Genomic DNA, 27472 nt, shown 5'->3' on the forward strand with positions numbered 1-27472 from the left:
ATGTTGCCCCCAAGGGGACATTTTCAGTTGTCACAATGGGTGGAAGGGAGCCACTGTCATCTAATGGGGAGGGTCAGGGATGCTGCCCAATATACAATGCACAGGACAGCCCCCACCACAAAGAATCATCTGACCCTAAATGTCACTAGTGCCGAGGCTGAGGACCCCTGGGCCAGAGAAGACAGAAGTGTGCTCTTCACTATCAGGAAAGGCCTCTGGAGAGGGACAGTGGAGCAGAGCTCCAAGGGGAATGGAGGACGTCTGGGGCAGAGGGCACAGGCACAGAGGTCGGGGAGGTGCACATGGGCCATACCACCTGGTAGAACCAGGGATTTCAGCCTAAGTGTGCAGAGCCTGGGGCTTCCCTGCAGGATGAGATGCTCCAGAGGACCTTCCAAAGGGTCCCTCTAGCTGCTGTGTGAACAGCCTGTGGGAAGCCAAGGAAATGGGGGGACCAGGTGGGAGGCTGCTGGCATCATCTAGACAGATGTGGGGCTCAAATGAGAGCAGGGGACGGGGGTTGGCAAGAAGTGGTCTAGTTCAGAATGTACCATCAAGAGCAAGCCTTTGGGATTTGCTAATGGATTAAATGGGGGTGTGGGACACAGAGAAAAATCAAGAATGAACTTGGTCCCTGCACCAAGTGCACCCCTAAAAAGTGTTGACTCCTAGCCCTACCCCTCCGTTAACCCAGTGGTTCTCAACTAGGGGTGACTGTCCCCCAAGGGACACTTGGCAATGTCAGGAGACATTTTTGTCACCAGGGGACACTGGTCATCTAGTAGGTAAAAGCCAGGGATGCTGCTCAACATCCTACTGTGCGTAGAACAGCCTCTCCTCCTTCCCGTGCCCCACACCGTTGCCACGAAGAATCATCTGGCCCCAATGTCAACAGCGCGAAGGCTGAGGAACTTTAGCCCACCCCTACTCCCTGCTGCCTCTTCTCGCCCAGGCCTGGCCCCCCAATTTAGCCAGGGCTTCATCAGAGCCTGGAGATTCCGAATCAATGCACGTCGGTGGCTAAGGTCCATATTAACTACATCTCACTTGCTTCTGCCGGTGACACAGATCAGATGCTGCTGCTGTCGCCACTGCCTCCACATGAAACAAGAATGTTGGAGAGCAAATTCATTATCCAGCTGTTAGGAGCGACAGAGCATGCACACCTCTCTCCCAGACTGGGGTACCTGAGAGCCAGCCCTGCTGGATGATTGAGTGGCTGCCAGCCTCCTTCTCTCTGTAACCTTGACACGCCAGGGCAGGGCCTCCAGTACAAAAGCTAAAAATCCAAAAGGCAACGTCGGCGGCAACAAATGGATGGGTTAATTTGTTTCATGCCCCGTTGCCACCAGGCTCTCGGAGAAAAAAAAAACAAAAAAACCCCTCCATTTGCAGGGTTTAATATCCCAGCTGCTAGGAATCAGATTAGACAGAAGGAAGAAAATGTGACGTCAATTGCAGAGATCCGTTTATATTCAGTTATGTTTGCTTAAAAACCGGTTTTTGATCTGCAGGTTATTCTTGCTGGCGTGGACCTCAAGCAACAAAATATCACACTTCCAGGTGGTATCTTTAAGGAAAGCTAATTAGGATTCTTGGCACTTGTAGCCTGAAACATTTTACAATTTTCTTCAAAGCAATTTGCCAACATTAGCTAATTAAAAACACCCAGCCTTCCGTTGAGGGACAATGGGAAGAGAGTAGAATCTTCATTTCTCAGCATCTGCTGTAGGATTAAAACTCCAGATTCCTGTTGCTTCCACTTGGTTGCGGTCTTTCTCTGAAGGTGGCCTTTGTTCTCTGCAACCTTCCCAGGAGCACCGGGGAAAAGATCCCAGTTTTGCTAGCACTTAAGTCTCTTTAAAAAGGGGGCCACACTGACAAAGGCGTCAGCAGTTGAGGCTGGTCCACTACACTGGGGGTCAGCAAACTATGGCCCACACCTGAATCTGGCTCTCAACCTGTCTGTGTAAATAAAGTTTTATTGTAATACAGCCATGCCCATTTGTGTACATATGTCTATGGCTGCCCTTGAGCTACAACAAGAGTGAAGCAATTGTAACTATTAATCTGCCTTCTGGACATTATATAAATGGAATTACATAGTATGGGCCTTTCTGTGTCTGGCTTCTTTCACGCAACATCATGTTTTCAGGGCCACCCATGCTGTACAATGTATAGTACTTCATGCCTTTTTATGGTCGAATTATGTCCCATTGTGTGGATGGGCCACGTGTTGTTTATCCGTTCATCTGTCGATGGGCACTCGGGTTGCTTTTGGCTGTCGTGGATAATGCTACTGTGAACATTCATGTACATGTTTTTCTGCGTGTTATTTTAAAATCTCCTTTTATTAAAGACTAAAGAGAAGTCACAAAGACATGTTCCCTCACTGCAACATGTTACAAAACTTCACCAAAACGACCGAGGCACTGAGGACAGGACAAACATCTGAGTGTGGGAAAGAAAAGTGGGCCAGGAATCACTTCTTGTCACTCATTCAGTAAATGCTTACTAAAACAGAGCATAAGACGTCACACTGGGTACTAATGGTGTCACACCCCGACTACTCTACCACTCATTACAAGCATATAAAGCTGTTGCCCGTGCTGTTCTAGAAAACACAGGTCAGCCACCTATCGTCCCAGAGCCACATTCTCCTCCTCACAATACGTCTCCCTGGGAGGGCGGGGAGAAGCAGGTATAATGACACACCTGAGAGAGATCCAGAGGGTCAGAGACCCAGCCATGATAATGTTACTGACATGATACAAGAAAAGACTTGTAGCATTTTCCTTTCCTCTCCTGAGGTGAAGTACCACTTCCCACTCCATGAGGAAATTTTTCACATATCAGGAGTTGCCCACGGAGCAAGAACCATACAAGTTTCCTTGCCTTGTAGAAAAGAGGTTCAATTTTAGTAAGTGTTTTAATATTTAAACACTGGCTCGATAAGGGTAAAAACCTTTCAAAGCAACAGGAGCGAGTCAGAAAGAACAGAATGAGCAGGTACTTGACCATCTGTGATGGATCAGTGAAAAAAGGAAAAGATTACTTACTTTCAGAATCAAGCTCCTGGCACTGCACTGTCCCATCATTGCCAGCAGATGGCGACGTGGTCCTGCAAGGTTGCGTTGGTGGCGACTGTTGCCAGGCCAGAGGGCACCTGGAGCCGTGGTGCTGGGGCACTGGCGCACCCTGTCAACTGTTCAGCAGAGTGTGAGCGCTGCTAAACACATCTGTGGGGGAGGAAAAGGCACCTACATGATGTGTTATAAGGCTAAAGGGGTCTGACGAAATGCACCATGGGCTGTGGTCTAATTGCAGGTGTCCTGAGAATAAAGGTGTCGGTGGTGGCGGGGAGGAAGATGCCAAAAGCATCAGAAACAAAGAGCTTTAAGCAAGTTACAATCAAATAATTATCCCCCTATTTTGTAGCCATTCCAAGGAATATTATCATTAAAAATCAGGTGGTATTAGATATGACACCAAAAGCAAAGCAACCAAAGGAAAATTAGATAAGCTGAACTTCATAAAAATAAAACTTCTATGATTCAAAGAACACTGCCAAGAAAGTGAAATGACAAACAGAACACAAGAAAACATGTGCATATCATACATCTAGTAAGGTGCTATAAACTCTTCAACAATTGAAAAAAGAAAAAAGACAACCCAGTTTAAAAATGGGCAAAGGCTTAGGATAGATATTTCTCCAAAGAAGATATACAAACATCCAATAAATACACGAATGCTCAACATCACTAGCCATTAGTGATATGCAAGTAAAAGTCACAATGAGATACCACTTTGCAAACACTAGGATGGCCATGATCAAAACGATGGACAAGTGCGGCTGAGGATGTGGAGACACTGGAATCTTCATGCATTGCTGGTGGGAATGCAAAGCAGTGCAGCCACTCAGTAGGCTCAATTTTAAGTCCCAGAGGCCATCTTTTAGTTCTTTACCTCCCCAGCACCCGGCACTCAGCGAGTTCTAAGTAAATACCTGCTTAATAAATGAGAGGCCAGCAATTCAGCGTCACCACTATTCAAGGAGCAGCCAAGCTTAACCCAGGGTTTCTCCACCTCAGCACTAGGGACATTTGGGGCCATGGTAATTCTTTGGGGAGGGGGTCCTGTGTACCACAGGATATTGAGCAGCATGTCTGGCCTCTACCCACTGGATGTCCACAGCACCTTCACCTACTCACGGGTGACAAGAATGTCTTCAGGGGTCAAATATATGGTGACAGAAGCTTTGACTTTAGGTGGTAAACACAGTGAAATATACAGATGATGTATCACAGAAATGTATACTTGAAGCCTATGTAATTTTATTAACCAATGTCACCCTAAACTTAATTTTTAAAAAAAATGTCTTCAGACATTGGCCAATGGTCTCTGGTTGCAGGGCAGGGGCAAATTCTCCCTCCAGTTAAACAGCACTAGTTTAAACCAACTCTTTCAAGGTTCTGGAAGCCACCAACTAGAATGCCAGAATGCCGGGGAAGGACCCTTATGCATGATCCTGCACCCAGTTTCCCAGGTGGGCACACAGGCCCGGGAGCAAGAGTCACTGGAGCCAGAAGGCACTCCAGCAGTGCAACTCAATGCCTCTCCCTGCCCTGTGCTGGCCTTTGATGGGCATATTGACTCAGCCTGTATTTCCTTCAAGTACTGTATCAGTCAGCTGGACCTGCGACAGACTGAGTGGCTTAAACAAGTTTATTTTCTCCCACTTCTGGAGGCCGGAGGTCCAAGGTCAAGGTATCAGTAGGTCTGGTTTCTCTTGAGGCCTTCCACCTCTGCTTGCGGCTCTGCTGTCTCTCCCTCCGCCCCGCCCCCATCTTCTCACAAGGAACCAATTCTATTGGATTAAAATCCACCCTAACAGCTTCATTCTGACTTAATCATTTCTTTGAAGGTCTTACCTCCATATGGCTACATTCAGGGGTATTGGGGCTTAGGACCTTCAGGATATGAATTTGGGGGCCCAGGGGGGACACAATTGAGCCCATTACAAGGACTCTGCTCAGTGGATATTAACACACGGGCCTCTCACCAGGGCTGCACTGAAAGCCAAGTTCCCCTTCCAATACATTGTTCAAAACGCCTTCCTGGTGAGACCAGCAGCTAGAAAGTGACATTCTGCTTAAATCCAGGATGATTCCCAACCCAAGGCCCAACAGCAAGCTGTGGAGAAACGCAAACCTTACCTCTCCGTAGCACTCAGGGCCCAGCGCAGCACAGGACCTCCTACATCGTAAGGCCTGAACGTCCAGGCTCAAGAGGAAGGACGATCTGGCTTCAGCCAACATCCTGGTTTAAACCACCAAGACAGTGTGTCCTTGCGCAAAGTACTTAATCTCCGAGTTTGTTTCCTTACAGTGAGGACAAAAAGGCCAAGCTACCTCCTAGGACTGCCTGTTAGGATTTAATAAGCCTCAAGGAAATGACTGGCAGACGGCCCCCGTTAGTGTGCCGAGGCGACGTGCTGCCCTCTGGGCCGCGTGTACCTTTAGGAGCTCGGGTGCTTGCATGCGGCTCCCCATCTCGCGGCACAACCTCGAGCAAAATTTAACCCGAGCAGCACAGCCTTCCTCTGTAAAGTGAACTTGCGGAAGAACACCAGCCTCAGCTGACAAGCGATGGTGCATACGCACCGTGGCAGTGTGAGCACGTCACAGAACCGGTGCCCTTCTTTTCACCCAGGTGAATGGGAGAGGTGGAAGGGGGGGTGGCGCACACCTGGTTAAGCCTCGGGTCTCCGACGGCACCAGCAGCTGACCAGAGGCTACTTTCCTCAGTCCCTGTGCACAGACTCGACGGAACCCAGGAGAGTGCCAGTTTGTCATCACGACCGGCCAGTTGCCCGCCTATAGAACGGCTTCCTTGTTTTAGGGAGAGGGAGTCCATGCAGGCAGGGGCCCCACAATCTCTTGACAAAGACTATGCTGAGGACAGAAAACCTATGGAATTGGTGCCACCAAGTGGCACAGAAAGCAATTGTTGGTGCCGGTGCCACCACACTTCATCCTCTCCATCTCTCTGTCCTCTTCGCCTTCTTCCCTTGAAACAGCGCCCACGAGCATCATTTAACCAGGCGGCTGGCTGTCCTTGCAGGTCTGAAAAGGCTGCAGTGAAAAGATGGGGCTTTAAAAGATCACATTTGACTCGACTCTAGTTCTTCCCTGAGCTAAATCAGGTCAATGAGCTTATTTGTGTCAAATAAATGAGCCCAGAGGACTGCTAAGCTGCTGCAAGACTATTATTTATCTCAGGCTTCCAAGTTGGCACTTGGCAGGCTGCAGGCGAAGCTCCGGAAGGGTACGGACGTCAGGGACGGAGCTCCCCCGAGCTGCTGCCTGAACGGAAGCCTCCAGGAGAAACTGAGTCCAGCCCATGATTGGGACTATAGGCCTCTGAGCCTCCGGAGAGAGAGCACAGCAGTTTCCAGAGGGCCCACCTGCGGGGCCCACAGAGCACTTAGGAGCACCGTTCAAAACCTCAAAAACTATCACGTAGACTTGACACTTGAGAGAAATCTTGGGGGAAACCTGGGCTGCTTGGAGCATCCTTTCCCCGCACAGCCGTCCAGCAAGATGGTCCATGTGTCCTTCCGAACCTTTTTATACATTTTTATATTTTAAAAAATGTCTGCATTTACTGGTTCAGTAATGTGAATGGCATGCTTATATTTGGAGCCGGGTTTCTCCATTCTCTCAGTTCCCTCAAAAAAGTGGAAGTCTGCTGTGTCCAGCTTAATTTATTCATGAAGAAAAAGCTTTCTTTCCCCGCTGGGTAAAAATCAGACAAGGAAAGAGATGCAGAAATGTGAAGCCAAGATTGTGAGCAACTATAAAAGGGCTTTCACCTCTAACTTGACTTAATTTAGAGGCCGGATGATACAAGTATGTGCACTTTCCTGCTTTGTCAACTGATTAGCTATAACTGGGTTAAATCACTTTAACAGGAACTGTTGATTTTAAAATACTATACATCAGGATTCTACCTTGATTTATGTACTAACACAAAATACACATTTATGTACAAAATACAAGCAAAACTTTACATCAAAACTTTAATTAGGGTTATCTGCAGGGGCTAGGAATCTAATTTGACACAACTTGATTTCTTTGTAATTTCATACATTTTAAAATGTAATTCCCTACATTTTAAGGTTTCTGTCTTATCACAAAAGGAAGACCTTTTACTGAGCAATGACTGCAGAAGCCCTTATTAGGAATTCCAAGATGCTCCAGGTATCTCAGGTTAAGCACACCTAAATAATTTAGCACTGGATGAAGGTACAGCTACCGAGCACAGTCCTGGGCTTCCCTGCCAAAAGGCAGCTGTTTCTATGATGGAAAACACAGCAGCTGTTTGCACAGGTGCAGAGCAGCAATACATGATAAGTTGGTCCCAGCAGAGAATATGGTGTCTATTTAAAATTTGAGGAGGAAAAGGCAGAAAATGGCTAGCCCCAGTTGTAATCTTCAAGAGAGGGGAAGCCCTGGTTTGAGGCAAATGGGCGCCAGATGGCTGGTCTCCACTCACCCTGTGAGAGTCAAAGCCAAGAACCAGCCGCTGGGAGACCCAGGCTCTGGTCTTGCTTTAACACAGGGTGGGATCTTTGGCTAGTCACAAAAATCAGAATTTTGGCTGTGCAAGACACCTTAGCAAGAGGAAACCAAAGCCAGACGAGGTTCATTTACTCAAGGTTGTTAATGCCTGTGGTCTTATCAATGAAATTAGAATGCTACTCACATAGTGCATATTGTCGTCACACACACACATGCTCCTTAGTAATAGTGACATGTGGCCAACAGCCTGAAATCTTGAATTTCCCTGGTAACGGTGATTTCTCATTTAGCCAATACCAATTTGATTCTGTGATAATCTGGATGCAAGCTGACCAGAGCTTGCCCACTCTACATTGCATAAAAATCTTATGAACTATGATGGTCCCAAGACCGCAAAAACTATTCACCCTACCCAAAAACTTTCCAAGTACCCAAGTATAAACAATGTGCTTCTAGCAGCGATACATTTTGGTCCCTCTGGGTCCACAGATCACGCGGTCCTGAGAAATAAAACTGGACTCCTGTCCAGATGTCTAGATTAACTGCTTCGCTCACTGGTTGTAACTGGCAAGTTTTTTTATTATACTTTTAATTTTATAGAAAGTACAACAGTCTGGTTTTAACATCAGACATCAATCAAGGTGTACACACACGTTCAGTGACTAGATTTCACTGGGACACGGCATTGCTGCACAGGTAGGACTCACGTTGCTCTCCCACTCATAGCAGACAGTGTCACCAGCTGTTCCTCTTCATGTGAAAGCAGACTGGACAAAGAATGTCACAGCCACGTGACCAAGCAAAAACAGGGATACCGGTACCCAAACTGTCCTCACACCACGAACAACATATGCAAGAAAAATCCACATGGAAAAGGGCGATGCACTGACATGCCAGAGAGTCAGAAAAAGTGATTGTGTAAAAGAACTCTCATAACCTCACAGGCTTAAAAAAAACTACTAGTTTGTACTTAAGTGGTATCTTTTTGTAGTAGAATGACTAGTTCTCCAAAGGGAACCTGTAGTGGCATTTCCCTTCCTCCCCCACAACCCCCAACCAAAGTCCCTCCATGTAGAGTCCCTGCTATAGAAGTGCTGGGAGGATGATTCTGTTGTACTGGGCGGAGGGCTGTTTATAAGCCTGCAGGGCATTCTGCGGACGCGAGGGTGTCTGCGCCTGGGTTATGTGAGTGCGAAGGACGCGATGGCAGACTAATAATGTCGTTCCTGGAGGCAGCACTGGGCTGCTAGACCTGCAAGGCAGCAGCAAGTCCCGTGGGATTTCAGGGTAATTTAATCAGCAGCACTCCAGCACCACACAAAGCAAGGGCAGGGGCGCAATAAAGTGAGCACGCAGCTCCTGCAGCTCTTCTGTTCAAGCTGCGGGGGAAGTGTGACACAAGGGTAGGGCGCCCCCCACCCCAGCAGGACCGACACTTGGAACCGGGCAGTTCTGCGTCACGGGAGCTGACCTGGGAACCGTGGAGTGTTTACCAGCGTCCCTGGCCTTGACCCACTAGATCCACCACATTCCCCAACTGTGATGAAATCGTCTCCAGGCAAAACTGCCCCCATTCGCTGCCTTACATCAACCTGGAAAGTTAGTTGACACATGAGCCACTTGCCTCTGTATACGCTGTAGGTAGGTGTGGCACAGAGCTGAGAAAGAAAAGGGGGTTAGGCTTTGTTCCTGTAAAAATGCTCTGCAAGGGTCACCAACAGGCACTTCACGGCTGAATGAGAAATGGCCAACCAAAACACAGATGTCCACCTCACTAGCAATTAAATAAATACAAATCAGAACATTGAGATCCATTAGCAAAAAGTTAAAAAATACTAACACAGGATTCTCAAGGGAATGGCAAGAGACACTCTCCTGCAGTGTAGGTGAGAGTAAAAAACTGGTGAAAAGTTATCAGATAAACAAACGTGTATGTAAACGCCTATCAATGCATTCCTTGTAGTAGCAAAAAATGGTAATAAGCTAATTGTGCTCAGCAGGGGATTAACATTATTGCATATCCCTTGAAACAGACACCATGTGGTCATTAAAAATTATATGAGCCCATATGTAAGGATGTCCAGTATAGGATTCATTTCTACGTAGGAAAATCTCACAAGAGAAAAAAAAAGCTACGCTTATCTCCAGGATGTGTGATTTTAGATTACTGCTTTCATCTTTACATATTTGTGGATTATCTGAATTTTTTAAAGGTTTTATTTATTTTTTAGAGAGATGGGAAGGGAGGGAGAAAGGAGGAGAGAAACATCGATGTGTAAGAGATACATCTACCGACCGACCTGGCCTGCAACCCATGCAGGGGCCTTGACTGGGAACTGAACAGGCTATCTGGTTGCTGCCCAGCGCTCAATCCACTGAACCACACCAGCCAGGGCTGAATTATCTGAAATGTTTATCTTTAGCACGAGTTCTCTAAAAAGTAGTAATAAAAACAATACTGAGAGCTCTGTTGTTACCACCCTTCCACCTGAAGGGCCAGCCTATCCCCACCATGCTATGACCTCACTCACCTGCTCGGTGCAGACAGACTTCCTGCCAAGCACTGGGCCTCGCCGACACCTCACAACCCTAGGAGAGGCGGATGTGACCCTATTTTACAGAGGAACAGCCTGAGTGCCCAAGGCCAAGCCATTAGTAAGGAGTAGTTAATGATAACGGGGCAAACTCTCCCCTGTCTGTGAGTATACCAAATAGGCAGCCTCTCCATACAGCTACACTTTACCTGTAAATCTCAATGATGGAAAAAGCAAATTATGTGATCCTTTCCCACAGTTCTTTGCAGCTACACCAACCGAAACACAACCCAAATGCCCTCTAAGTAACTTTTTGGGAGCGGCAGGTTGAAAACCATATTCACTGCTCTACACTCCTGCCCCCTGCTTTCCAACAGCCACTCGGCTCACCCTTCACTGCCAGCTCCAGGGCCTGCCAGAGTCTCTGGCCCAGTGCAGGCGAGTCACTCTCTCCTTTGTGCATGGCCATATCAGTGCCATTTTGTCCATTTTTTTCCCAGTTGACATATCTCATCTTTACTGCCTCAGCAAGGAGCACAGTAATTAAGATTCAGAAGTGGGGGAAGAGCTTTAAATTACCCAATAATCTTTAGCCCCATTCAATATTTAATAACTTTTTTCTAAACCAAAGGTGTTTTCGCCCCTTCTTTCATATTTGCCTAAAATTCCAATACGTATCATGCACTTTGCTAGGTGCTGAGCATAGAAAACCAAGAGATCTCTAATTCTAGAAGCCTTCAGTCAGGGGAACCAGAAACAAACCAGGGATTGGTGAGCAGGGAGGTGTCCTAGGCTGGAAGGCTGGGAACACCAGTCCAGGTCCTCGGATGACTTCATTATTGTCGTCTGCAGCATTGGGAGTTTCCAAAACAGTGAACACGCCCCTAATTGACTTCAGGACAAAAAACATATTCCAGGGCCAAATGAAAATGACCTTTGGAGTATCGACCCAATTTGGCTATTTATGCCACCTCTCCCCTCTTTTGGCCTGGACAACTGAAATCTATACCCTCTCACGGGGGATGCCTATAGATGAGTCAGCACTGGAGCTGGCCAGAGGGGGTGAGAAGGACAGCAGCCCTGGAGCCCCAGATGAAGTTGTTTTGGTCTGTCATTAATTCTCAGTGGGGACTCTGGGAAGTCACTTCACCTCTTACTATTGCCTCATCTAGGAGGTGGAAATACAAGCAAGCTTGTAATTTTATATCACGAGGGTGCAGATAATGTTTCTGAAAGCATTGAAAATGCAAAGCGTGCTTAGTCAATACTCAAGTACAAAGTAAACAGCCATGTGTTAACCTTTCATATAACTCTTTTCACATTAAATCTATGTTATGTTGTTCAAGAGTTCAAGTAAACTCAAAGGAGGGGCTGATACCAGTGACCACAGAAAACGAACTCGAGTCTCATACTGACATGCACATTTCTTTCACAAAGTTTGATTTAGCACCAATGAACACAGAGAACTTGAAAAGTCCATTGCAAACTGAATACATTTCTTGGGATCTGACATTTAAAAATAATTGCCACACACAGTTGATCCTCTAAGAAAACTTATCTATGGGGACAAACTACTTTGGGAAGATAAGTAAGAAGTACTGGAAGCTAAGGGAAATGACCACTACATACCGCAGAAATATACTGAAAGGCAGGCATGGCCCAAAGAAAAACCTCCATTGGAAAAAAATGTCGAGAACAGATTGTAAAACTAATGCTCTGCTCCACGGTCAACAACTTGAACAACCAAAAACATGAAAAAGATCTTGCCCAATTCCTCTGGGGTCAGCGAGGGACTCCAGGAAAGAGTTGTGCATTAATGGAACTCCTGAGAGCAGAGAGCAGCATGTCTTCATCTGAGGACCAATACTCTTGGGCGTGACCCAGAGAGGTTTACCGTTGTGCTAGAAACAGGCACACTCCTGGAGCACATGGACCAGCAACCTGCATGTCCAGCGTTCATTCACTCGTCCCACTGAGGGGAGAGGTTAAGTCTCTTACAGCTCCTTGCTAGAAATTAGGATTTTCTTCTTTTCTTCTCACATCATAGGGAAATCGAACATCTGTATCTGTTACAGCTCCTGAAGCTGAAAGCAATAAAGGATGGTCACTAATAACCAGTTGCTAGATGTTATCTCCACTGAGGAATCGCCTTCACACAGGGTTTCCATGACACGGGAGGAGAGAGGCTGCCGGCCATTTTCCTGAGGCTGCCACTGGACCAGGGCTTAACAGACCAGTTGCTTCATAGGAAACGAGAACAAAATTCTCCGGAACGGCAAGTCAGAATCTCTGATTAAAAGGATGCTTACACATAGGTATGTAAGTACCCCAAACACCCCTAGGAAAAAAATCTGAGAAGACTTAGATTTTGCCAGCTGCTAAAAACTGCTAGAAACTTGGCACCAGATTGGAATGGAGCGGTATCTTTGAGATTTTACACAATTTTTCAGATGTCAGCATGAAGTGTCCAGGGCCCACTCCTGAGGATGCTGTTAAAACAAAACCAAAACAACTACCTTGAGAGAACATGCACATTCTAAGAGGCCCAACATTTCATCTGGGTGCAGGGATGATTTAAAACTCATGAAACTCAAGAACACAAGAAAACAACAACAACAAAAACATCCTTGAATATATTCAACAATCAAGGCAAGGCATTTTCCCATATAAAACATTGTAATTTTCCCACTAATCCAAAGAAATCCAATAAATAACTTTACAGTGAAGGGCCCTGATGAGCACTGTGAGTGACCACAGGTCCCCGAGCAGCTGCAATGGTGGAGGCACCCAAAGCGCCAACCCCTCCACCACAAGGTCGCCTGCAGTTCTGTCTTCTTCAAATATGACCCGCTGGTGTTTCCAAGCTGCTTTACAGACCAATCCCATCTGGTAAAGCCCGGCGGGGAGTGAGCCAAAGAGTTCAACCCAAGAAGTGGTCAAAGCCAAGGTTTCCACACGACAACTCCCCCTTCTTCCAGGGGACTAGTGACCGCTGAGGCCTGGCTTCAGGCTGCAAGTGCTTCAGTCACGTGCGCTCGGCCGATCTTCTGCGCCCATCACGCCGGGAAGAGCTCGGGAGGGCTCTCTCCATAGCAATACTTTGCTATGGGATCCCTATAGGTGTTCTCATGCTGCACGCTCTGTTGGCAAAAGGGAAGATAAGAGCTCCATGAGAGAGCAGTCTCGCACGCCTCCCTTTCGGAGCTGCGAGAGTCAAAGCAGGACTGCTGTCAGACACTCCCTGCAGGAGCCTGGCCGAGTCAGTCTCCAAATGTCACTGAAAGGCTCCAAGGCACTTTCTGGAACAAAGGCGAATGTTCAATGCAGAATGCCAATGAAAAGCATGAATATGGACATAACATCACTGCAAGACTGTTTCTTTTTATGTATACTAGTGAGTTTTTAACGACCTCACTGTGACCTGGGCAACTCAAGACAGCTATTTTTTCCTCAAATTATTTTATATTAGATTAAGATCCAATTGGTGTTTTGCAACTGACCATGTGCTTCAGAAAAATTCAGTTGCTGGTACTGAACCCTGCAGAGATGGAGGAGATACACTTCAAATTGCTTTCATAAAGTTTTATGTACCTCTAGGTTTGGCATGCAAGCCAAATCCCACAATACCAGACAAGCCTCATTTGGCTAAGCAAATGGGAAGTGTGATTTAGAACAGACAATCATCCGGATGGCTAATTTTTCAGCAATTTGTTTTCATACAGGCGACTTGAGTTTTTGGCTAGTGTACAGTTCGTTAATTAGCCCAAGACCAATACTAAACATCTATGTTGTAAGTATTAATCCAATTTACCGACCTGTAGCCAAAAGCTTCTTTCTTGGGATACTGCTATCAAAACAATTGGCAACTGGGAAATCTTTCTTTACAATAAAAAGACTAAGTCAGAAAGTTTAGCATCGTCACTCACAAGTGAAAATAACTCCGGAGTTTTATCAGTTAAGGAAAGAAAATATTTCGCCTTTTCTGGCGTTCCTCAGAATGAGAGAGAATCTGAATCAAAATGAGTCATGTGTTCAGCCTTCCTCCACATTTCCTTTAAGGCCCATTCAAGTGGAAAGCTCTTCCAACAAAACAAGCCCATCAGGAATTTCTTCATGTTTTCAAATGCTCATTATAATCCCTGAAACATTTACCCAATGAGGCTGAATGCTCTAAGAGCAGACCAGAGACATGAAAAGCGGCGTAAAATCAAAAGGTGGACTACAGAAATCTGGCAAAGAGTACAGAGTTCCAGAAAATGACAAATGAGTCAGTTATCTCAGACGAAGCCAGTACAATCTTGGAGACACCATGAATAGAAGCCAGAAGAAGTGTGCTTGTATAACAAACACGGCTGGTGATTTTACAAAGACAGCCCCCACAATTGCCCAACCACAGAAGCTGAGAGCCGAGGACACCGTGATGGAAAGCAGACTTTCAGACGCTTTCAGCAGCAGGTGCAATGTTCAGTGCCCAAAGAGCAAAGCATTTAATGACAGCATGCTAATAAGTATTGAGAGCTCGACAACCTACACATTTACTCATGTATTTTTAAACACCACCTGCCCCATCCCCTTGAATTCTAAAATAAACCTCAACTCTGTCCCAGAACAAATTAATACTTACTGTCAATGAGTGGTTGCTGCTGGAAAGCCTTAGTCAAATTTCAGACAAAAACCAAAGAACTTCTCTCAGAAACTGGACATGTAGATTCCGCCCAGACATAAAAAGAATTTTAAGCTCCCACTTAAAGTGTAGATGTGTCAACCAGAGAGAGGAGATGCAAGTTGATTATATCTTGATTTAATAAAAGTATTTTACTTCTCTAACTTGTATAAATCTCATGTTGACATTCTAAACACTATCATTCTCCCAAAGCTTCATGTGAATCTCTTCTCCATTATCATCCATATCATATGTTCTATCATAATATCTTCATTATCATAATTTGTTTTATTCTAGCCCTTACTCCCACCACCCAGCCCCCAGCTACAAACATCAGATCTGCTGACCTGGGATGAGGTCCTGCATTTAGCCAAACACAATTCAAAGTGATCTTCGACTGCCATGAAGAGGTTCTGGAATGCCACAGCTGCCCGGTTGAGGAACCGCTCCAAGAGAAGTTGCTATGGAAACAAAAGTTAGTACCTGTAATAAATTCCAGACTCAGCAGCACAAGGTCATCTTGGCTATTTGTCCTAAACTAAGAGACTGCTGAAGCAGGGTAGAGGTGGAGGTAAGAGAAAGGGAGACAGCGAGTTCAAACGGGCAAGAGCACCAGTATCTTATTCATTAGCTATCTGATCAGCAACACAATGGCCCATTCTGCAAAAGATCCATTCAAGTAACTGGGAACCACCTTCTTTCTTGTAGACAAAGGCTACTTCTCAGCAGCAATTTCTGACACCTACAAAGTTCCCTTTTAGTTCTATTTTCCGAAGAACCCAATTACTCATCATAAAATGAAGGCGGAAAGACAAGAGCAGACTTAGAACGAGAAGCAGCTCTCCATACCTTGTTGGGCTGCAGGCAGCAGGAAACGCAGTGCTCGTAAGCGCTGCAGCAGCCGTTGGGCAAGCAGCCATCACAGCAGTACTGCTTGGTGCTCTGGACGTTGACATTACAGCAGCCATTCACCAACAAATCCTTCCTCTCACAAACGTATCCTGCAAGTCAGAGACTACCCTGAGCATAAAACCAGCAGGCCTCCCAACTCCCTACCAGGGGTGATGTGGATGCAGCAATGCAGGCACTACGTGCAAAGAACAGAGACAGAATCTGGAGACCAGAGCACCGAAAGCACCAGTGAGGTAGGGGTCAGACACTGTGTGGTGAGGACTCCCTTCACACATGCAGTCCTTTACAAAAAAAACCACGTAACTCGCTATTATAAGTAGGCTCTACAACCTCGTCTACCTAAAATAACCTGTTAGCCTGCTATTGTGTACTTGATTTAATCACCATATCAAGTCATGCCTGTGTTTACCTGTTCTAACCTAGGCAAGCCATTTTCTTCATCTATGCCTGAGAAAAATGCCATTTTTTTCAAACAAAAAAACCTGAAAATAGGAAAAATGAAGGCATTAATTCCAGAAAGTGAGATCCTTCTAGATTAAAACAAACACACACCACCACCTCCCTTTGCAACTATCTTTCAAAAGATTTCCATTTACTTAGTAGTTTGGAGAATTTTTAGATATAAAAGTAGTCACACCTCACCTTTATAAATTGATTTAGGCTGTTTTTAAGTATATATACCAAGTATTCAATTACCCCCTCAACATCAGGAAAAGAAAGTCCTCTACATCCTAATTCCCTTCATTCCTCATAAATTCCATCATCTATTTAAACACGCTTCCTTCAGCCAATCCATGCTCAACTCTAAGGAAAGAATTGCCCTGCAAAAGTTAATTTACTGTTCAGACCTGCTAAACAGACATTTCTCTACATCCTTGTGGGAGTGGGACAGAAAAATGTGAGAAGAAGTGCATAAGGGACACCACTTGGCCCTTGGGAAATTACCAGGTGCACACACGAGCTCACAGGTGCACGCCCAGGCCCACAGGTGCAGAGCAGCTGTTCCTAGATCATTCCATTCCAAATGCCCCAGCTTCTAAATCCTCAGAGAATGATACTTGGTGAAGTATAAGGTTGTTTTCAGAAACTACTCTGGAAAACAAAGTCTGTGCAAAAGTAGGAGGCAGTCAAACAATGAAAGAAACTAGAAGAGCCCTCACACTTGGAAAACTGAGGCTAACCAGAGAACTGGTGCTTTTTGTTACTTTATGCCATTCTGTGTTCTAAATTAACAGCATGATTCTAATGCCATCACAAATGTTTCTGAGGTCTTCTAATTATTCTTACCCATGTTCTTCATTGTGATTATTAAAAGAAAAAAAAATTCTATCTCTGGCTGGATTGGCTCATTTGGTTGGAGCATCGTGCCGTAAGCTGAAAAGCTACGGGTTCAATTTCCGGTCAGAGCACAGGCCTAAGTTGCAGATTTGTTCCCTGGTCAGGACGTGTACCAGAGGCAACCAATCGATGTTTCTCTCCCTCCCTTCCCCTCCCTCTAAAATTAATAAGCATGCCCTTAGGTGAGGACTTAAAAAAAATCCAAGTAAGCCAACATGTTTCTCGAAATTCTGCCACAAATGATAAATACACTGCAAACCTATCACTTCAGTGTCAGGAAGATGTAAAATATAATGTGACCTACGCCCCACCTCTTGCAGTTATCTTTCTGCCCTTTTCCCTTTTCCACATTCTAAGTGTCAGCATCTCAGGCCTTCCCTTTCTCCCCAGTGCTGCCTGCCGGCAGCCTTGAAACCACAGGTCTTTCTAATTTCTAGTGAAAGAAAGCTCATCAAGATTTCTCACCTTCTGCATCATAAATCTAATCATGCAAACATCTCTTCCAACAAGGAATCGTGTAGGATCTCAACGAAAGAATGTGTTGCTATTGACTGAAAAATTAACTTCTAACCTTTGAAAAGCCTGAAATTCTAATTGGTTGTCTTGTTTAATAACGTGTAACCCTAGCAATACTCATGGTGACATCTGATTCCTAAAAGGCATAAATTCCCGCAAGTTTTCTTTATTAAATTGCTTCTCTCTTCTCCCATATTCATTAAGGTAAAATATCATCTATGGCTCTTGAATTTTTAATTGATACTTGCAACTTTTTACTTAAGAAGTCTGAGAGTCTTTGTCTCACTCAGATTAATAAGAAAATTATTCTTCGGCTAAGCTACAAAATGACAAATCATTACTCATAGCCTAATATTAAATATTAAAGCCAAGGCATAGATTTCCTGTTTTCTCACTATGAATGTTATACAAACAAAACAGTCTATAAGAAAAAAAGCACTGAACTCCAAAGTCAGTCCTAATCCTAGTCTCGCGTCTGCATGCTGACTAGCTGTGTCATGTTATATAAGTAGTTTCCCTTTGGAAAACTTTACTCTGTTAAAAAAAAACAAAAAACAAAAAACACAACTTTGTTAAAAAAAAATGTTATTTACAATATTACTTGCTTTTTCCTTAAGTTTCTTAACCTCTTGGTGCCTGTGTCTTCACCTACAAAGTGACAGTACCTTTATAAGTACTACAGCAATACCTAGACCTCATAGGACTGCTGCAAAAATCCAATGAGATATTCAAGGAGCGCTTTAGCCCAGCGCCCAGCACACAGTGCAAGCTCAGTTGAGGCAGGCTGAGAGTTAATGGGAGTCTCTCTTTGGGAAGACCGAGCCAGTCTTAACGTGGTACGAACCTTAGCAGTTGTCTAATCCAACTACCTCACAGCACAGGAGTCACATTTCTTACTGACTACAAGGAAGTAAGAAAACTCTGGAAGAAAACACTAGTATTTTAACTGTAAGAGTAGCACATTTTTAATGTGTTCATAATTCACTTGAGATTATGCAGGCAGTCAGTCATCGACCAGTGCGTTCTCTAAGTGCCAATGCTATGTGAATATTATTCAGTCGCCAAGGAGGAAAACTGAGCTCCTATCCTATGCAGGTGACCAAGATGAGAAGACTGGGGAGCTGTAAAGAGATTAGCAGGAAGTAGCCTAGGGGCTGGTGCACGATAAAATGCTAAAACTCTAAGTTACAGGCACAAGGAGCTTCAGAGTTAGAATCATCAAACCAACCTTCTCTGATATTGAGGGGAACAATGAGTTAGGTATGAAAGACAAAGAAGATGTGAGGAATGTTGGACATGAGCAAGAAGGGGCAAGGCATTAAAATCCCTATTTTAAAACCCCGTGAATAGTCACACAGAGCACCTCACTAACTGCAGCAGGAGCAGGAAGCCAGCCCTACCCAGTTCGTCTGTGATGAGGTGCTTCCCTTGAATGGAGTTCCGGCACTGGTTGCTGGGCCGACTGCTATTGCCCAAGTTAAACTGCACTTTCCACAGAATGGGCTGATCATGGTCTTGAACCTGGAGAAGATTCCGATCTCTCACTGCCCTCTCCTCCTATAAAGAGACCATAAATGAGAAGGTTAAAGTATCATTTCTTGCATTTTCATCAGTTTTTTCAGAGAAACAACAACAGGACAATTTTAAGAAGCTTGCACAACAGGAACCTGCACTCCCTTGCTATGAGCAACATCTGAGCCAAAGTCAGGAGATCAAATGCAGAAAAATAGGAAGAAATAATAAATTAGGGCTGTCCTCCACAACTGGAGTACTTACATGAATGTCTCTGGATCACGTGCACATTATTAAAGTGTATAAAAGTGTCGATTTTGTAAAAAAATTTGGAGGAAAAAAGTTTTAACATTTTCTTTCTGATGGCAAATCACTTAAAATATATTTTCACATTAAAACAAACATATTGTGGAATAGAACATAAAACAGAAGAAACTTCAAAGAAATTTCACAACTATCCTTTCAAACAATACCCAGACACATCTAGAGCACAAGGTCACTTTCATTTGCAGTTATGAGTATTTCAGTGGTATATTTATGGGAATACTGAATTAGGAGGTTGATTAGGGGCAAGAAGCAGCATGTCAGTTTGTAAATTTCTTCTATGAAAAAATACTGAGTGTATTAATCCTTATGGCACACCTTTATTTACAAAAGACATCCTTGCCAGCCCGCCCTTTACCTAGACATACACAGTGAAGAGCTTCTCTAGAAACAAGAGTTCAAACCTTTTCCACTAGCCTTCAAGCTGTGGCTGAGCTTTCAAAATTGCCTTTCCTATAACACACCATTAAGAAAACTAAGAGGGAGGCACCGGAGTGCCAGAAACAAGCCAAGCACAAGACAGAGAGCCACCTTCTGGATTCTTACTATGATTCCCTCCTGAGGGCTTTTTTTGTACTTTAAACAGTCCACCATCTTAATAGAGTTCTGTGGCTTTTACCATTTAAGAATGTTACTAACCAATGTTACCTCAATTAATTTAATTTAAAAAATAATTAATTTAATCTGTCAAATGTCACTAAGCAAATGGAACTAACTTTGGAAAGGTGATAGCAAAGGTTATATACTTGAAAACAATGGAAAGGATCTTTATAGTTACCATGATTTCTTTAGGAAAGCAATCAAGGAAGAGTTATTAATATTTAAAATATGTCCACATATATTTTGGCCTAGCAAACACATTTTTGAGGCCTATCCTATGGAAAGTACCAATGTATAAAAATGCACCAGGATGTTCACTACAGTACTGCTTATATGGTAGAAAAAACCCCAGAAACCCAACAACAATGAGTGAATAAACACTGGTATAGCTCTGGCTGTTAAAAAACCTGCATATGACTGACATGTATTTATCCAGAGTAGTAATTCTTAAACCTGACTTTCACATTATGGAGGGATCTTAAAACAAATTCTGATTCCTGAGCCCAACTCCAGACTGAGTAAAAATCTCTGTGGATGGGACCTGGAAATCAGTATTTTTAAAAGCAGTGTGATGATATAATATAGAGACAGGGCTACAAACCACTGGAGGTGCACGGTATATTATAAAGTGAAAAAAGCAAGTTGCAAAATAATGTGCACATTATCACACATTATATTCTAATATACTCATACAGATTTGTTAGAGCTGAGATAAAGTTATGGAAAGGTATACTACAGACCATTAACATGAAAGGGACATAAGTGATTATTAACAGCTTTTATCATCTTTGGAATATTTTCATTTTTAATTTAAAAACATGGTTATTATTATCACATCTCAGCCTTTTGGCTAAGAAAGATCAAGTGTAAAAACATGGTTATCGCTAGCAATAGGAGACACTAAGTAAGGGATCTACAAAAACGCTGTACTATCCTTGAAACTTTTCTGTAAATCTGTAATTATTCCAAAATAAGAAGTTTATTTAAAAAAAAAAAACATAATTACCAACCTTACAGACAAAAATTGCCCACAATTTCATCACTTAAATAAAACTGTATCTATTTTTGCAAATTAGCTTCTAGGTTTTGACCCTGGCATTTATATTTAGGAATGAGAATGCTTTGAATTTAGCACTTCTCCACACTAATTAGATGGTAAACCATTCGAGTACCTGCATAATCTTGGGAATCACATTTTTAAGGCTATCTAATAATCCATCATGTTGATGTGTCATAATTTAGTAAACACATCCTCTACAGATCAACATTTAGATCAACATTCCAGACTTTTATCATAGATAGCACTGCAATAAAAATATAGTTTTTAGTTTCTTAAATAATTTGTAATAGTAATTATTATAAATAGTCAATGCCACACGGTGCCAAATACCTTCCCCAAAGTTATATATACCATTTGTAATAGTACCAGCATTTTCATAACAATATTTACAATTCTACCACCACGACCCCAAGACTGGATTTTGTTCTTTAATTTACTGTGTAAAACAATTCTCCAAGGTGGCTTTCGTTTCTGTGCTGCCCCTCCGTTTTGTTTCTTTTAGAGGAAAAAACTGGCATCAGCAGGAATAGGATGGGTTATACAAAAACAACATCTGTATTCCTCCACTGGTGCAAGCAGAGGAGCTAAGTGCAGAAGCCTTGGGAATAGGGGGCAAATCTCTTAGGTGCATACTGCTTAACTACCTGTAAATTCATACTCCTCTGCTCTACTGGGACCTATCAGTTAACTGCATAATCAAGCTATGTGCAAACTAAACTGAGCGTCAAATGCTACCCTAGATAAATTAACAGCCATAAAGACTGTTAAGAGGCTGGTCAAAGTACAGTAAACTGGATCTTACAAGGTTAAAAGTGCTCTTAACATTACTCTCAAACTATCCTGTTATTCTTCCCCGGGAAAAGAAAAAAACAAGAGTTCATGGACAAGTGCATCCCAGAAGGACCTCTTCCACATAACTACATTCCTGGTAAACAGGAAGGCAATTCACCCGGCACTTCAAACTGTTTTCAAACATGAATATTCAAGACCTTGCCAAAAGGATTGGCTAAGAGCTGTCCAATCAAAAAAGATTGTACAAGACACTGTGTAAGACGGCAAGTGTAATGAATGAGTACAAGTTCACTTATGTGAAAGTTCAGTCTTACAAAGGGAGTGGTGAAGGAGCACTGAGAGGTTCCTTTACAGGATGGATGGGTACCCGTAGTCTTAAACCCTTCCCAAACTGTTTCCTCCACCCTACTAGGCTGTCTCAATTTTAAGACCGCCCAGCTTCCCTCCTTCCTTCCTATCATCCATCTATCTATCTATTTTTTTTTTCATTCAAGACTCATTCAAAGGTGTCAAGACCTCACAACGCAGGAAGGAAATAGAGACGGGTGGCCAGGTTCTCTATTCTCAAAAAGCCTCCAGAGCAGTTTCTGATACCAAAAGAGGTATCAGAAATCAGTGCAATCAACCATGACAAATGTCCACAGAAGCTACAATGGGGCACAAAGAAAAATGCAGAAACAAAAAGGAACGCACACACGAGAACTTTCTTCATAAACTGTAAGGAGCTATAGAAATGTTTTTATTACTAACGTATGTTACTTGACCTCTGATTTTATAGGGGGCATATTAATTGTCTTGTCTATTTTTCAGGGGTTATCCTAAGGGTTAAATGAGATAAATGTCCCATGTAAGTACTAAAGTACTTAAACAGAAGGCATTGTCATTAAAGGATTTGCTTATGATTTGCAAAAGAAAAAAAAGAAGATAAAGGCCATGAGGCATCCCAAATGTCTAATGTCTAAGGAATGGCTAAATGTAACCAGATCATGGAAAATTTTAGTTATAAAAAAAACTGTACTAACAAAGCACTTTTAAAGATAATGCATGTATGTTAAATGAAGAAACAGTATGCCACAATTATATTTTAAAAATATGAAAAATGAAGGAAGGAAATATGCCCTAAGTCCATCATGAATCCCTCTAGTGGTAGGACTACAGGCAATTTCCCCCATGCCCAGGGCAGCACTACACAAACTTTCTGAAAAACACACGTACATGGGCGATCAGTGAAAAACAAAAAACAGGTTAGAAATTCTTATGATTTATTCCACTTTAGACAGTATCTAAATTAGCATCAACTTACATAGTTAATTACTTTAAAGCTGAAGACATGAATATATTTTTAAGGAGTTATGCAAACAGCCCTAGATGTTCAGGAACTGTACCACTTGAACAAGTATGAGACCACTTCCGTACATGAAAGGACCTCTAAGGGCCCTTCTAACTCCAAAGCTGACACTTCTGTAATCTCACCTCAGATGCCCACACAGGGCGGAGTCCACCTTGCCACTCTATCACAGTATCTTGTTTGTTTCCTTGTTTACATCACACATCAGTATCTGAAATAACTGCTTTTTTGCCATTTCTGACGTCCCTCCCCACACCCCGCAGAACAGAGGCTCCTGGAGAGGACTGCCCGTCACCGTATCTTCGTCATCCAGCAGACAGTGCCTCGCGCAGTTGGTGCTCACTGGACATTCGTTAAATAAATGCGCCCAAGTCAACTGGCACCACTCGCCATTCCCGATCCTCTCCCCCAATGGCATCCCCGCCATTATCACTAATTTCTCCTGCACTCCCATCTCTACAATTGATCCCCCAGAGCATTAATTAACATGAAAACAAAAAAAAAAGAGAGAGAAAAAGAGGAATTCAAAGCAGTTAATCAACTATTCTCTAGCAAAAAACACCACATCTGCTCCATGAGTTGCTGGTCTCGCTGAAGCAGAGCTCAAGATCAGAAGGAGCTCTGAAGTTTTTCACAGTCTCTTCTCAATTAATCCTACTCCCTCCCCCACCCTCCACCCCCATTCCCTGTCACCATCTACATTTTACAGATGAAGAGCCTGAGGCTGGGCAAAATGAAGCAAACCTGCCTCAGGTCACCTAGCTCAGGAGTTGTGCCACCAAATCCCAGCCGAGAGCAATGCAGGAGCAGCACACTTAAGTGTGTAGGGAAGAACGTCAGCCAAGTTTGGGTCCCCAGGATCCTTTTATACTCTTAAAAATTACTGAGGACCACTAATATGTGGGTTTATAAGGGCTATGGCTGTTGATATTTATTATATTGAAAATTAAATTCTTAAAATACGTGTTTTCAGCACATTATTCACTGAAGAATAACAATGAACCCATATACACGTCAACCATTGTTTTTGTGGGTGTGAAAAAAATATTTTTCAAAACTAAGAAAGAAATTGAGGAAAGAAAACACATTCACATTTCTACCAATTGTTTAAATATCTGGCTTAATGGAAGACAGCTGGATTCTCATCTCTCCCTCTGCATTCAATCTGCTGCAGTATGTTGTTCAGGTTGCAGCACATGAAGAAAATTTACCTTACACAGATGTGTAGTTGGACATGGGAGGAGCATTTTAATGGCTTTTCCAGATTATTAAGTAAACTCTTCTTCAATACTACATCAGAACCTGACAAGCATAGCTTCTTTAAAGTTCACTGCAAATGGTACAACCACTTTAGAGAACCATCTGGCAGTTCCTCAAAAAGTTAAACATAAAATCACCATACGACCTATCACTTCCACTCCTAGGACCAAATCCAAGAGAACTTAAAACCTATTTCCAAACAAAATCTTGTATACCAATGTACAGAGCACCATTATTCATAACAGCCAGAGTCCATCAACCCAAGTGTCCATCAACCAATGAACAGAAAAAATGTGGTAGAAGGTGCATGTGAGAGAACACTACCCGGACATAAAAGTGAAGCGGTAACGTATGCTATGACATGGATGAACTTGAAAACACGGGCTTCTAAGTGAAAGAAGCCAGATACAAGAGACCGTGCATTGTAAGATGTCATTTACAGCAAATGCCCAGGATGGGCAAACCCATAAAGACAGAAAGTTGACTAGTGGTTGTCAGGGGCTGACTGGCAAGGATAGAAAGTTACGGCTCAAGTGTTTCCTATTCTTATTATCTGTTAGGCTGTGGGGGAATCAGACCCAGAGAAATCTGCAAAACAAAAATTTTGCCAACAGTTTTAGGAAAATCACAATCATTGCCCCCCAGCCCAAGAAAAACCAATTATGGTCATAAATCAAAGGTTTTGGAAAAAACACCTTGTAAATTTTAAAAATAAACAAGGTGCACTAAAGTACATAAAGGGAGATTGCAGAGAAGATCACAGTGTAGACACCGTCTGCCTCAAGACATGAAAAACGAGCAGGAATGTGCCAGGCGAAGAAGAAAGGAAAAGCCATCCCAATTAAAAAGACTCACTTGTTTGTTCCAGTACCTGAGTGCCATGAGGTGCCTGGCAGAATTCTAAGGGCTGGGATTCTGTGAACAACACAAGTTTCTGTTCTCAAGAAAATTACACTGTGGAAAGGAGAGTGAGAGGAGACAGATAAACAAGTAAATGCACAGGAAACGTTCAGTGTCTACCCCAAAGAAAATAAAGCAGGTCCAAGGGCCAGGGAAGACATTTCCATGGAGTCGCGGCGCCTGGCCTGAGGCAGTAACAGGCAGCCTGAGCTGAGGGGACAGGGAAGAGTCACCGGGTACTGGGACAGAGTCAGGAGCACGTCTGCAGTCAGAACCCAAAGAATCACACACAGGGCAGGGTTGCCACTGACCGACTGTCACCCCCTGCTGGCAGAGACCCGACGGGGGACAAGAAGGGACCCAGAGACTGCAGGCGGCTGCGGCAGGGGTCCAGGCAGCAGGTGGAGGGAGCCTGACTTAAGGTGGCAGCAGTGACAATTAGGAGAAACGATCAGATTCAGGATTCAGACTCTGGAGGCCGAAGATAACAGAACCTGTGGCTCTCTGGACAGGACCCGGCTGGAGCTACGAACTGGGAGACCACGAGCATTCGGCTGGTGTTTGAACAACATGCGGGAGATCCCCCGCGTCAGGGGGCCAGGAAGGCAGAGTGTGGCACACTCACAGCACCCAGAGGTCCATCAGGCAGAGAAGGGACAGCACCGGACCATGACAAGTTGTCTGCGAGGTGGCAGGAAACACTGACGTTTACATAAATGGCACCCGCACATCTCAGCCAATAAAAGAGCCTTCCAACACCAAGCCTCTGTCTGCCTAAGGTGGGGGCTGGGATACAGTTCCCTCTCTCCCCTTTCCCCGGCTCCCCTGCCAACCCGCCGCAACTGGGGAGACCACAAAATTTACTTATTTTCCATTCACTGGTATATTTTATTTATGAACTTGACCCACGAGAGTGAAAGGCGGTTTTTGATCACTGCATCATCCTGGGGTATGTTCATCCTCTCCAAAAACCCTACCTTCTCAAGCTGGACTCCTAAACTTAACCACCGCTTTGGATAACATTTCCCACCAAAGTAGCCTGTCTTTTCTCCCACAAATTCTCCCATGGAACGAAATCTAGGGCGATGAGGAGGTGAAAAGAACACTCCACCCCAGTTGTGCACAGAAGGGCGCCCTGTGGGTCCTGTGGCGTCTCCCAGGTGGACCACCGAGCCCCCGAATTAAACGAAGGGCAGACACGCGGCTCTGCTATTTCCTGGCCCAGCCAACTCTGCCTCTCCAGTCTCGGCTTCCCGGCTGTCACACGGGGCCACCCCCCCCGCCCCAGGACCGCCGCGAAGATGCATGAGAAACGCACGCCGGCGCGGCAGGTAGAAAGCAGGTAGCGGCAATGAGGGTAATAACCACCAGCGGAAGGGCCCAGAGCCCCGGGTTCGAGTCCCAGCCGCTGGCCCAGCAGCGCCTTTCACCCAGGCACCCACGGAAAAGCAGGTCCCTCCGCCCGTCCTCAGTCCCGGGACACGAATGCCCACCTCCCCCCGAACACAGGGGCAGTGAGGCTGCAGGGGCGGCTCCCTCGCGCGGGGAGGAAGCCGGGCGGCCGGGAGAGCTGCCCGCGGCGCCCGGAGCAAACGCGGAGAGCGACCGGCCACTGACCTGCTTGAAGGTGCTGGTGAGGAAGTAGACGAGCGAGAGACCGAAGACTAGGGCGAGCACCCACCTCTTCCTCAGGAGCCGGCGCCACACCATAGCCGCGAGGTTCACCATGCCGGCGCGGCCGCAATGCGCGGCAGCCGGGGCGCGGAACCGGGGAAGCCCGGGGCCCGGGCGGCATGGCCCCTATACCGCCGGCAGCCCCATCCCTCACGCCGGAGGCCGGCCCCGCGGCCCTCAGCCCAGCCAGCTCTCGACCGCCAGCCTACGCCGCCCCATGTGACCACGCTCTAGGTCCCGCTTCCACCCCCCTTTGCGTCACCAACCGGCCTCACTCGGCCTCGTTGCCATTGGTCCCTGCAGAAAGGCGGCTTTCTATTGGCTGCATCCCGGGAAGGGGGCGGGCAATCATGTGCGTGAGGCCGGAGGAGCTGTGCCGGGATATTAGCGAGGCTCCAGTCAACCCCAGAAAGAATCCGAAGAGAGGCCGGAAGCACTCCAAAGTCACGTGCTCGC

At 44.7% G+C, this 27472-nt stretch overlaps 1 protein-coding gene across 4 annotated transcripts; it reads right to left on the bottom strand.

Annotated features, from left to right (window-relative positions):
• Positions 1-13169: 13169 nt before the first annotated feature.
• SPRING1 (SREBF pathway regulator in golgi 1) lies at positions 13170-27242 on the bottom strand. Of its 4 annotated transcripts, XM_054593910.1 has the most exons (6): positions 26960-27092; positions 25298-25396; positions 18947-19103; positions 15630-15781; positions 15128-15241; positions 13170-13257 (listed from the first exon to the last, which is right to left on the bottom strand). In XM_054593910.1, the coding sequence occupies exons 2-6, from the start codon at positions 25322-25324 to the stop codon at positions 13174-13176; spliced, it is 534 nt and encodes a 177-aa protein (XP_054449885.1). In that variant the 5' UTR covers positions 25325-25396; positions 26960-27092; the 3' UTR covers positions 13170-13173. The 4 variants fall into 4 exon arrangements, with proteins under 4 accessions (XP_054449885.1, XP_054449883.1, XP_054449884.1 ...); XM_054593908.1 differs by lacking the exon at positions 25298-25396 and having other exon boundaries at positions 27024-27242; XM_054593909.1 differs by lacking the exon at positions 25298-25396 and having other exon boundaries at positions 26960-27242.
• Between the last annotated feature and the right edge of the window lie 230 nt (positions 27243-27472).

Source organism: Pteronotus mesoamericanus, unplaced genomic scaffold, assembly GCF_021234165.1.
Source record: "Pteronotus mesoamericanus isolate MK-2021 breed Mesoamerican mustached bat unplaced genomic scaffold, CSHL_Meso_final scaffold_507, whole genome shotgun sequence".
Lineage (NCBI taxonomy): Eukaryota > Metazoa > Chordata > Mammalia > Chiroptera > Mormoopidae > Pteronotus > Pteronotus mesoamericanus.